The sequence below is a fragment of the Diplotaxodon limnothrissa genome, linkage group LG8 (assembly GCF_057381915.1).
Source record: "Diplotaxodon limnothrissa isolate DT_005_m linkage group LG8, D_limnothrissa_male_GT1.1, whole genome shotgun sequence".
NCBI classification, from domain to species: domain Eukaryota; kingdom Metazoa; phylum Chordata; class Actinopteri; order Cichliformes; family Cichlidae; genus Diplotaxodon; species Diplotaxodon limnothrissa.
This window is the reverse complement of record NC_140603.1, coordinates 14,531,534-14,542,537: the sequence shown is the minus strand read 5'-3', so window position 1 is coordinate 14,542,537 and position 11,004 is coordinate 14,531,534. Positions and strand designations below refer to the sequence as shown.

Below are 11,004 nucleotides of genomic sequence, written 5' to 3'. Positions count from 1 at the left end.
GGTGCTAAATGAACAAAAGCTCTCTTACCAAATTCAGTTTGGGCAAATATACCATTTATACTGTCTTTACACTAGACAGTATAATGTTGGAATTCAGTGAATGAATCTAAGCATCACTACTATAAAGGGACTGAGTAAGGTGCTGCTGAAATGGTGGTCAGCAGTATTTCTCATGTCAGAGATAACAGAACTACCATTAAAGTCAACCTCAGGTCCTTGGTCGCCTCCCTGACTGAGATACTTCTTGCAAGAAAAGCATGTGAAGAGTCCTGCCAAATCAAAAGGTCTTCTACTTCAATGTTCTTTAAGTCAAAGTGTTCCTGAATGCTTCTGAAGTCATTTTGTAAGCGTGGATTTTCTTCGATGTCATGTTATTCGTCTTCACATGCAGTGAATGAGTAACTACCATCTACTTAGGTATGTGTCTGCTTGTTTGTTTGTTTTTAAGCAATATTTAACTCATTACCACAGGTTGATTTCACTCAGGTTATTAAATGACAGATTTTCATTTATTTGACTTTATCTACAGGACATAAGTAGATAATTCAATTTTAAAACACATTTTATCTCTGCTGAAATAGCTATAATAACTACTGCCATGAATAACTGTGTGGACATTACTGCTGTTACTAAATCATGTTATATACACTGAACAAAAATATAAACGCAACACTTTTGTTTTTGCTCCCATTCCCCATGGGATGGACGTAGAGACCTAAAATTCATTCCAGATACACAATATAACCATCCCTCCCAAACAGTGGTCACAAATCAGTCCAAATGTGTGGTAGTGGGCACATCTGCTATATTGAGATAATCCATCCCACCTCACAGGTGTGGCCACATCAGGATGCTGATCTGACATCATGAGTAGTGCACAGGTGTACCTCAGACTGCCCACAACAAAAGGCCACCCTGGAATGTGCAGTTTTGACTCACAGCAAAATGCCCCAGATGCCACAAGCAATGAGGGAGCGTGCAATTGGCATGCTGACAGCAGGAATGTCAACCAGATCTGTCGCCCGTGCATTGAATGTTCATTTCTCAACCATAAGCCGTCTCCACAGGCGTTTCAGAGAACATGGCAGCACATCCAACCGGCCTCACAACCGCAGACCTCGTGTAACCACACCAGCCCAGGACCTCCACATCCAGCAGGTTCACCTCCAAGATCGTCTGAGACCAGCCACCCAGACAGCTGCTGGAACAATTGGTTTGCACAACCAAACAATTTCTGCACAAACTGTCAGAAACCGTCTCAGGGACGCTCAACTGCATGCCCGTCGTCCTCATCGGGGTCTTGACCTGACTCTAGCTCGTCGCCGTAACAGACTTGTGTGGGCAAATGCTCACATTCGATGGCGTCTGGCACGTTGGAGAGGTGTGCGCTTCACGGATGAATCATGGTTCACATTGTTCAGGGCAGATGGCAGCTGAGAATGTCCCAGTTCTTGCATGGCCAGCATACTCACCAGACATGTCACCCATTGAGCATGTTCGGGATGTGCTTGACCGGCGTATACGACAGCGTGTACCAGTTCCCACGAATATCCAACAACCTCGCACAGCCATTGAAGTGGAGTGGACCAACATTCCACAGGCCACAATTGACAATCTGATAGACTCCATGCGACGATGTGTTGCACTGCATGAGGCAAATGGTGGTCACACCAGATACTGACCGGTTCTGGGTCCCCAGACCCCCAATAGCGCAAAAAACTGCACATTCCAGGGTGGCCTTTTGTTGTGGGCAGTCTGAGGTACACCTGTGCACTACTCATGATGTCAGATCAGCATCCTGATGTGGCCACACCTGTGAGGTGGGATGGATTATCTCAATATAGCAGATGTGCCCACTACCACACATTTGGACTGATTTGTGACCACTGTTTGGGAGGGATGGTTATATTGTGTATCTGGAATGAATTTTAGGTCTCTACGTCCATCCCATGGGTAATGGGAGCAAAAACAAAAGTGTTGCGTTTATATTTTTGTTCAGTGTAGTTATGGATGTTAATTAAAAGATTTAATGATCTTGCAGGCCAACAGGTTAACCCACAAATGTTGGCAAATGGAGATCAGGAACCTGCTAATGGCTTCCTGAACGATCTGTATCTCGCTCTCCGTGATTATTGTTGCTATCTACATGAGCTAATAGCTTCAGTACTGGCACAATATGACAATTACCTTTACGGGGACGAAGATGATGACGATGATGACGACGATGATGACGACGACGACGACGACGATGTTCAAAATATTCATGTGAGGGACAACGGTGACAACGATGAACAGCACGGGGATCACAATGCTGTGGTTGTGATCGTTTTCAATGTTGGTGGAATTGAAAATGAGGAGGCATTTGAAAACCGTGGGGGTGGTCGCCAGTACATCCCAGAAGAGGACCCTCAGCCAGGTGTTTCCAGGAAGAGGTCTAGAGAGATGGATGAAGAAGATTTAGGACCAAACAAAAGAATGAGATGGAGCGATGATGACTCTGAAGTATTTGAAGATGCGCACGAAGAGCTTGATCATGAAATTGGAGGCTCGAGGAAGCGTTCCCGAGAGGATTTTGAGGAAGAAGAGCAATACTTGCCTGTGTGCAAACTTCAGAGGTGTTCAATTGAGTCGACCAGCAGCAATGAAGACTAAGACTACTTCGACGGGTTTTTTCAGTATCCTTTCAGTAATCTGATGGCCTACTCAGGTGATCCTGAATCCTCTATGCTGCAATAAGCTGGGCATACACTGTGCTGCGATTTTTCAGTCGCATTATTCGGCTCCTGATCAAACTGTAGGATTGACTCGCAGGGGTGAGAAGTTTGATCAAGGCCAAACTCGGGACGATCCCCAAAACGATCGCACGACTGAAAAATCGGCTCAAAATGGGCCAAAAATCGCACAGTGTATGCCCAGCATTAGGCTGCCGGGGGATTCCCATGATGCACTGGGTGTTTCTTCTTCACCCACTATGTTTAATAGACCTCTCTGCACTGAATGGTACTTGTTATTAACCTCTGTCTCTGTTCCATGTCTTTATACTATTTTCCTTGCCCCTCCCCAACCGGTCGCAGCAGATGGCCGCCCCTCCCTGAGCCTGGTTCTGCTGGAGGTTTCTTCCTGTTAAAAGGGAGTTTTTCCTTCCCACTGTCGCCAAAGTGCTTGCTCATAGGGGGTCATATGATTGTTGGGGTTTTCTTTGTAAGTATATCTTACAATATAAAGCGCCTTCAGGTGACTGTTGCTGTCATTTGGCGCTCTTTAAATAAAATTGAATTGAAAATTAAATAGATGTCACTGTGATGATTTCTTCCCTGCATAGAAAGCTTAGACCCAAATGCAGATTCAATGCACATGGTTAAACTATTTATGAGACTTTAGAGAGGGAATGGAGAACGTGGCTCGAGCTAGGAGTGTCAGCAGACAGCAGGAACCAGAGGAAAAGCTATCGAGAGACTGAACACCTGGCTCCTGATGGGAACAATCCAACGGGAATTCTGCAACAGAGGGAGAAGAAGTTGCTGGACGGGTAAGGGAGTTTGAGGGTAGGATGAGTATGTTGGCAGAGGAGACCTAAACACAGGGAAAACAAGGTTAAACACAGGGAAGGAGCACGCCAGAACTGGAGCAGAGGGGAAGCCTAGTTACCACTGGAGATGGCAGAACAAACTGGCGAGGAGTAGCAGGCAGCGCTGGTTTAAGAAGCCCTCCTGCTGATTGTTTGCAGATGAGGCCCAGGTGAGATGCTGGAAACTCCACCTCTGAAGTGTGGACACAGTATCCCCATTCCAAGTGGAAAAGCCCCTCAGACACTTCCATGGTGCATGACAAGAAGGATGAGAAAGCATTCATGGTCCATCCATCCGTCCGTCAGCGTAATGCCTAAAAGTTTATTCAGATGTAAATGTATTACATTTTTAAATAAAGATCATCAGTGTTTTTAATGACGCTGCATTTCATTCACGTGTCTCTATTGGACAGTGTTGTAGAAGTTACAGAAGACAGGAATCAGTTCCAGCTTGGCCTGACATTTGATCACTAGTGATGTGTGATACCACTGATTTCCTTTCCGATCCCATACCAAGTAAAATTCAGGGTGGTATCGACGATACTGCTCCGATACTTTGTACAAAAACTTTACTCTTTTATTGTATCTCAAATTATAGCGTCATAATCATTACAGGACATCAGATTACTTGTTCTTATCACTTAATAATGCAGAATTCATCATATAGAAATCAAAAACCTGAAGTTGTGCACTATGTGAACACCTTGCCTGCCTGCAGCACTAAAGGACTCCCTGAGAGACGTCTGTCTCACCCTAGCAGCACCCGTCCTTCTCCTCCTCTTCAGTTTGCCTCAACATAAGCTCGTCATATTCTGTGATATGATTTACTTTGAGGTGTTTGACAAGGTTAGTGGTGTTGCCACAACACCTCACTTTCTTGCCACATGTATCGCAAACCACGTCTGGGCTGTTTGTGGATGTAAAATACGTGCGCACATGACTCCAGTTACGCTCAGCCATTGTTGTGAGTGCGCACGCCACAGGCTGCCACACATTTATACAGCCGTATTTCACACATGACTATAAAAGGCGGAAGAGGGAGTAGTTCTTTCCAATGTAGACAATCTGAATGATAGTTTCTTTCCACTGTGTTCCTGTTAATGAAAAACTACAATTTACCCCAAAATGATTCAAATATCGATATTTTAATGTGGAAACCTTCTGTTTCCACATCTGGACTTTCTGTTGCTGCCCACGCGGGTGAAACTTTCTTTGAAGTGGCTCATTGAAGTTGTAATTGATAATCAATTCCCACACAATGAGAGAATCCAATCAATTTGTTTATCAGGGGAAAGGTGTGATTTCTTAGGACACTGGAGCCTAACATTAACTGGTTTAAAATTAGCTTATTTCCATAAGAAGAAAAACATACTGAGAAAGAGATCACCAAAATATACATGTACAAATGTGAAATAGTCATATGTAGTGTGAAAGAGCTATTTGACATCTTTAAATTCAAAGTAATGTATAAATCCACTTACATAAAACATGAAAAGGCGGCGCAGCGATGCCCATCTCAGCCAGTGTATGATGGTGGGGCAAGATGGCAGCTTCCACAACATGACGCCAGCTCCTATGTATTTTTAGTAGATAAATGATACGTTTATGTATCAATTTGTTGGAAGATGTAATTACACCTTAATTATGTAATTAGAAGCAAAAATGATTTTTTTTAAATCAAATCACCTCAAAAAATTACTGTACTTACTTTCTAAATCATTCCTTACCTCTGAAAGGGGTGGCTGTGGCTCAGGAGGTGGAGCAGGTCATCTACTAATCAGATGGTTTTTGGGTCGATCCCTGGCTGCTCCAGAGTGCATGCTAACTGTCCTTGGGCAAGACATTAACCCCAAGTCACTCTCTGATGCATTCATCAGAGTATGAATGTGTGTGAATGTTAGGTAGAAAGCACAGAAAAAGGGCTTCTATGAACAGGTGTGAATGAGGCAACCTGTATAGAGCGCTTTGAATGTTCAGGTAGAGTAGAAAAGCACTGTAAAAATTTCTCTGTGTTGATTTCTTTTGGACCTCAAACATTACTCACCTTGTTGCAGGTTTCTTTATTAATGCTGAAAACCCAGAATGGAAACTGACCTTACTGCTTCCTTCCTTTCCAAACTACTGCGGCTCCTCCAACCAACGGCCGCGGCAGGCTAAACATGAGGACACAGATGACGTGCAACAGTAAATGGTAAATGGCCTGTATTTGTATAGCGCTTTTCTAGTCCCTAAGGACCCCAAAGCGCTTTACACAACCTGTCATCCACCCATTCACACACACACATTCACACACTGGTGATGGCAAGCTACAATGTAGCCACAGCCACCCTGGGGCGCACTGACAGAGGCGAGGCTGCCGGACACTGGCACCACCGGGCCCTCTGACCACCACCAGGCGGCAACGGGTGAAGTGTCTTGCCCAAGGACACAACGACCGAGACTGTCCAAGCCGGGGCTCGAACCGGCAACCTTCCGATTACAAGGCGAACTCCCAACTCTTGAGCCACGATCGCCCCATGAGATACACCTCTGTACTATTTGCTACTTTTATTCCACATACAACTGTCCACTGTACAAATCGGCACACGGCCTCAAACCATTAAACAAATGCACAGACTGCACAAATAACTGCACCATTTACTATGCCAAATTTCAACATTGGCCTATTGCATAACTTAGTGCAGAAGTATACATAAACCAAAAGATGCATCAAAATGATTCAAGCTGCGCTCAAGCTGCAGTCAACAGAAGGTTTCGCCTCATGCTCACCCTACCTTTCTGCTCATTAACATCAGGTGCCGTGAACAGGTGAGTGCAACCACATTTATCACACCCATTAAATCCTTTTATCTCATTGTGTTTGAATAATTGTAATTCCTTCTACTGGGATCTCAGCCAGAAGTCCATCTTTCACCTCCAGCTCATTTAAATCTCAGCTGCCAGACTTATAACAAATTCAAAGAAATAAATCATCATTCTCCTCCTCACAACCTTTTGGGTATACGATACATGGGTACAAGCCTTGTTACAGATTTGGTCACTTTTTATGAACCAAGTCACTGCCTGCATTCTGCACATCAGACACTCTTAGCTGTCCGTGCAGCCTGGCTCAATGCAAAAAGAAAACAAACCGTTTCGTGTTTTAACTCTTTGAACTTTTCTTTTGAGTTTTTAACTAAGATTTTATTGTGTTCTTTAACACACTTTGTAACTGTTTTGAAAGTGCTAGGCAAATTAACTGTTAACTATTACTGTTATTATTGTTATTGACAGTCTGGAGCTTTGGCAGTATGGAAGGTGGATGCGAGAGGGAGACTTCATGGAAACCACCTTTTTCTTTCCCATCACCATATTCCTGAATGTTTCCAAATGCATAGGTTAAAAATAAAAAACTCGTTGCTTTTTTAAAAATTCTGCAACACTCAGAAATCCTAGCAGCTGGCACCACCAATGGACGCATAGCATTGTGGAGGATGGTGGTGCAGTCGGGTAGCAGTAGACACTAAGCCCCAGTGGAAACTGCAGACACCAACAGAAATTGGAGGAAATGTCACTCAGCTACAGGTAATGTCTTGACCAGCATTAGTACATTACTTTCGTTTGGTTTAATTACACTTTTATTTTAACTGGAGATTGACAGTAACAACACTGTTTTTCTTTGAGCCAAAATTTCATTGAAGGAAATTTCAATGCAGCTTTGATGCTGGATGGAGACAGCAACGCATTTTAAAACCCTGACTTGGACTGTGGGAATCAAGTCTTTACAATACACACACACACACACACACACACACACACACACACACACACACCAGCCTGACCAATAAGAGCCAAGAGTTGCAGTGATAGGCAGGCTGAACCAGCAAATAGCCAGAAACAACTGGTCAGTGCAGCACCGCCTCAGGTACCACATACAGATTTTAACTGGCTTCTGACTTTGTGTGGTGTGGAGTATGCTAGATTTTATATAAATATGGATGAGATTAGCTGGGGATGAACAAAATCTCCTTCAGCAACTATTAAATAGCCAGAAGGGGCCAGACAGTCAATATATTAATTCAGCGTTCCTACAGAACAGACCGTAAAGCATTCCCAAAAAGTCAAAACAATTATTTTAGCAGCTGATTTCTGTACTTAAAAAAACCCCAAACAAACATTTATTATAGCTCTATTATGTAGGTAATGTAGGAGACGTGGACACAAATACACAGAGGGTTAACGAGGGAAGTGGGAGCACACGGGGAACACAGGCGACACTGATAATCATAACGAGACACGGCAGGAGTAACACAACACTGACGGGAGACTATCAAAGTAAAACAGGAAGCACACAGAGACGCAGACCAGATTGGAAGAGAACACAGACATAGCGGGCTGGGAAAACATGGAATAAAACACAAGGAGGAGAAACGAGGCATGGGGGCTGGCAGATACACAGAGGGGGCACACAGGGGGTAAAGTCACGAGGGGAAATCAAATAAGCAACATCTTAACAGAACAACCGAGGGACCCTAAAGCTGACATCAAACAACAACAATACAAGACACACAAAAAACCAGGTAGAAGTCCCAGGACCATGACATGCAGGTGGTTACATATGGTTAAAATGATTCAAATGCACTAAGTATGCATGTTTTTCATATCAATATAGTCCATAACTTGATTACTGTCTGTAGCCCACATGATTAAACACTTTAGTTACATAAAACATGTGAGGTTAGATTTTATCTACTGTATAGCCTGTATAGTAAATTAATATGTAGCCCAATAAGTATAAAATCCAGAAAGCTACACAACATGGGACGGTTCATTTACAAACACAGTTCTAACTTGAGTTTCACACAGTTTTTATTAGAAAACAATCAAATTGTTAAATGCTTCAAGTACACAAAATGTCAGAAATCTGCACCGTCATGAACAGAAATTTAAACCTAATTTTTCGTGATTTGTTGATTAACCCTCCGAGGTCTAAATCCCACGTTGTGCACATCAACATCACAGATTTGTACAAATAAAATTTATAACAAAGACATGTTAAATATTAAGCACTGGAAACAGCTTGTTGTTTTGTTGCCATAGCGTTTTGTTTTGTCTCCATTTAAAAGATATCAAAATCTGAGCAAACAACTTGATGTCAAAAGAATCTCTGCACATTCCGCAGTCTTTGCTGCTAAAGTGACATCACAGCATTTAAGCATGTTTGAATGAAAACATCAGCATATGAACACAAAACGGAAGAGACACTGCAACCGAATGAAAGCAGACCACTATTTAGTGACATTTGGACGTTTCCCTGAGGATTAACTGCTGTGTAATCTACCAAGAACTAAAGTAAGCTCAAATTTCAGTTTATAAACTCAAGATCATTTACTTAAATATATAAAGCCTGATTTCCCTGCTTGCCAGGACAGTATTTATGTACTTTACATTGTGCAAGACTAGACTATATTTTCCATCATAGAGAGGATGATGTGGATCTATTATTCAGGAAAACAAATGAAGACTTAACTATTTGTCAGCTGATGTAATATTTGACAAATGATACATAAATTAGAAAATGTTCTTAATCATATCTTAGAGTGACAGAAGCTCTTTTTAACACGATTATTTCTCAGATTATTTTGTTCATTTAGGAAAATAGAGAAGACGTAAGTTTTGTTCTCAAACAAACTATTAGAATTTATGAGAAACTGAGCCTACGTGCACATGTACACGGCTATTTTTGAAAGCGCAGCTTTGTCTCTGCATTTGGGCCTTTCGTCCACACCTAAACAGCAGATTGAGTCACTGAAAGGTGAGATTTTTAAAAAGGACGTTTTTGTGTTCAGGTGTGGACGAGGAAAACGGACATTTACTCAGGCAATGTCAAAAGTGTGCGCCGCTGTTGAAGTCACGCTGTGGCCACGTTATTGTTTACGTGAGATCAATTTCTACAATGGCAGATGTAGACAACATACTGTGTCTGTTAATCTTAGTATCTGCAGTTTTTACACGCTTACATCAGACGTGGATTCTACATTCAACACAGACGCTCTCCCAACCCAAATCCTGACGTCGGTTTGGAAGAAATGTAATTTTAAAAAATGACATTTATGTATGCTGTATGCATTTAGTCCATTCCAAAGTTGTGAGTCTGTCTTTAGTTATTAACATTTGAAACGATGAAGGCACGTGAAAGTAACACAAAATTAGCTGCTTTTCCAGAAAAAGACAAAAACTTCTCAGAAGTACGTAAGGTTTTATGAGGTTTTCCCACCCAGGCTTCTAGACTTCTGATTGGCCAACATTTCTACACGGTTAAGATTTGGCGTGTTCTTGACAGCGTTTCACTTTGTTTTTAGTGTTTAGATGTGGAAGGAGATATTTTTTCAAAACTGCACATGTGGACTGGATTTTTATTTTTTTTTAAACGAAAAAGGAAAATCGTCCGTTTTCAAACATAGCCGTGTACGTTTGGACGCAGCCTAAAGTCATCACAAAAAAAGCAAATTCTCTGAACATTCTGGGTTGAGGTTTAGTGATCATTGTTGTTTTGTGTTCCTTGTAGTCAAAATGAGTGCAAGTGGAGACGGACCACAAAATAACCAAAACGGTAAGCACATGTACTCAGTCTTGAAATTGATGAAAAACAGATTTTCAGCAGATAGTTATGGATGTTAATTAAAAGATTTAATGATCTTGCAGGCCAACAGGTTAACCCACGAATGTTGGCAAATGGAGATCAGGAACCTGCTAATGGCTTCCTGAACGATCTGTATCTCGCTCTCCGTGATTATTGTTGCTATCTAGATGAGCTAATAGCTTCAGTACTGGCACAATATGACAATTACCTTTACGGGGACGAAGACGATGACGATGACGATGACGACGATGACGACGACGACGATGACGACGACGACGACGACAACGACAACGACGATGACGACGACGACGATGACGACAACGACAACGACGATGACGACAACGATGACGACAATGACGGCGGCGACGGCGACGGCAACGATGACGATGACGATGACGACGACGACGATGTTCAAAATATTCATGTGAGGGACAATAATGCCAATGGTGACAACGATGAACAGCACGGGGATGCTGTGGTTGTGATCATTTTCAATGTTGGTGGCATTGAAAATGAGGAGGCATTTGAAGGCCGCATGGATGTTCGCCAGTACATCCCAGAAGAGGACCCTCAGCCAGGTGTTTCCAGGAAGAGGTCTAGAGAGAGGGATGAAGAAGATTTAGGAGCAAACAAAAGAATGAGATGGAGCGATGATGACTCTGAAGTATTTGAAGATGCGCACGAAGAGCTTGAACACGAAACTGGAGGCTCGAGGAAGCGTTCCCGAGAGGATTTTGAGCAAGAAGAGCAATACTTGCCTGTGTGCAAACTTCAGAGGTGTTCAATTGAGTCGACCAGCAGCAATGAAGACTAA

General features: G+C 42.6%; 2 protein-coding genes across 2 annotated transcripts; both read left to right on the top strand.

Annotated features, from left to right (window-relative positions):
* The first annotated feature begins 2,010 nt into the window (after positions 1 to 2,010).
* On the top strand, positions 2,011 to 2,652 carry LOC146626526 (uncharacterized). The gene has a single exon (XM_085361811.1). The coding sequence runs from the start codon at positions 2,011 to 2,013 to the stop codon at positions 2,650 to 2,652; it is 642 nt and encodes a 213-aa protein (XP_085217937.1).
* A 7,468-nt stretch (positions 2,653 to 10,120) lies between these two features.
* LOC146626525 (uncharacterized) lies at positions 10,121 to 11,004 on the top strand. Its single transcript, XM_085360652.1, has 2 exons — positions 10,121 to 10,160; positions 10,253 to 11,004. Exons 1-2 carry the CDS (start codon positions 10,121 to 10,123, stop codon positions 11,002 to 11,004), a joined length of 792 nt encoding a protein of 263 aa, XP_085216778.1.

Coding starts and splice junctions, on each gene's coding strand:
- LOC146626526 (XM_085361811.1), top strand. CDS start 2,011: ATGTTAATTAAAAGATTTAATGATCTTGCAGGCCAACAGGTTAACCCA.
- LOC146626525 (XM_085360652.1), top strand. CDS start 10,121: ATGAGTGCAAGTGGAGACGGACCACAAAATAACCAAAACG. Junction 10,161..10,252: donor ACCACAAAATAACCAAAACG/GTAAGCACATGT, acceptor ATGATCTTGCAG/GCCAACAGGTTAACCCACGA.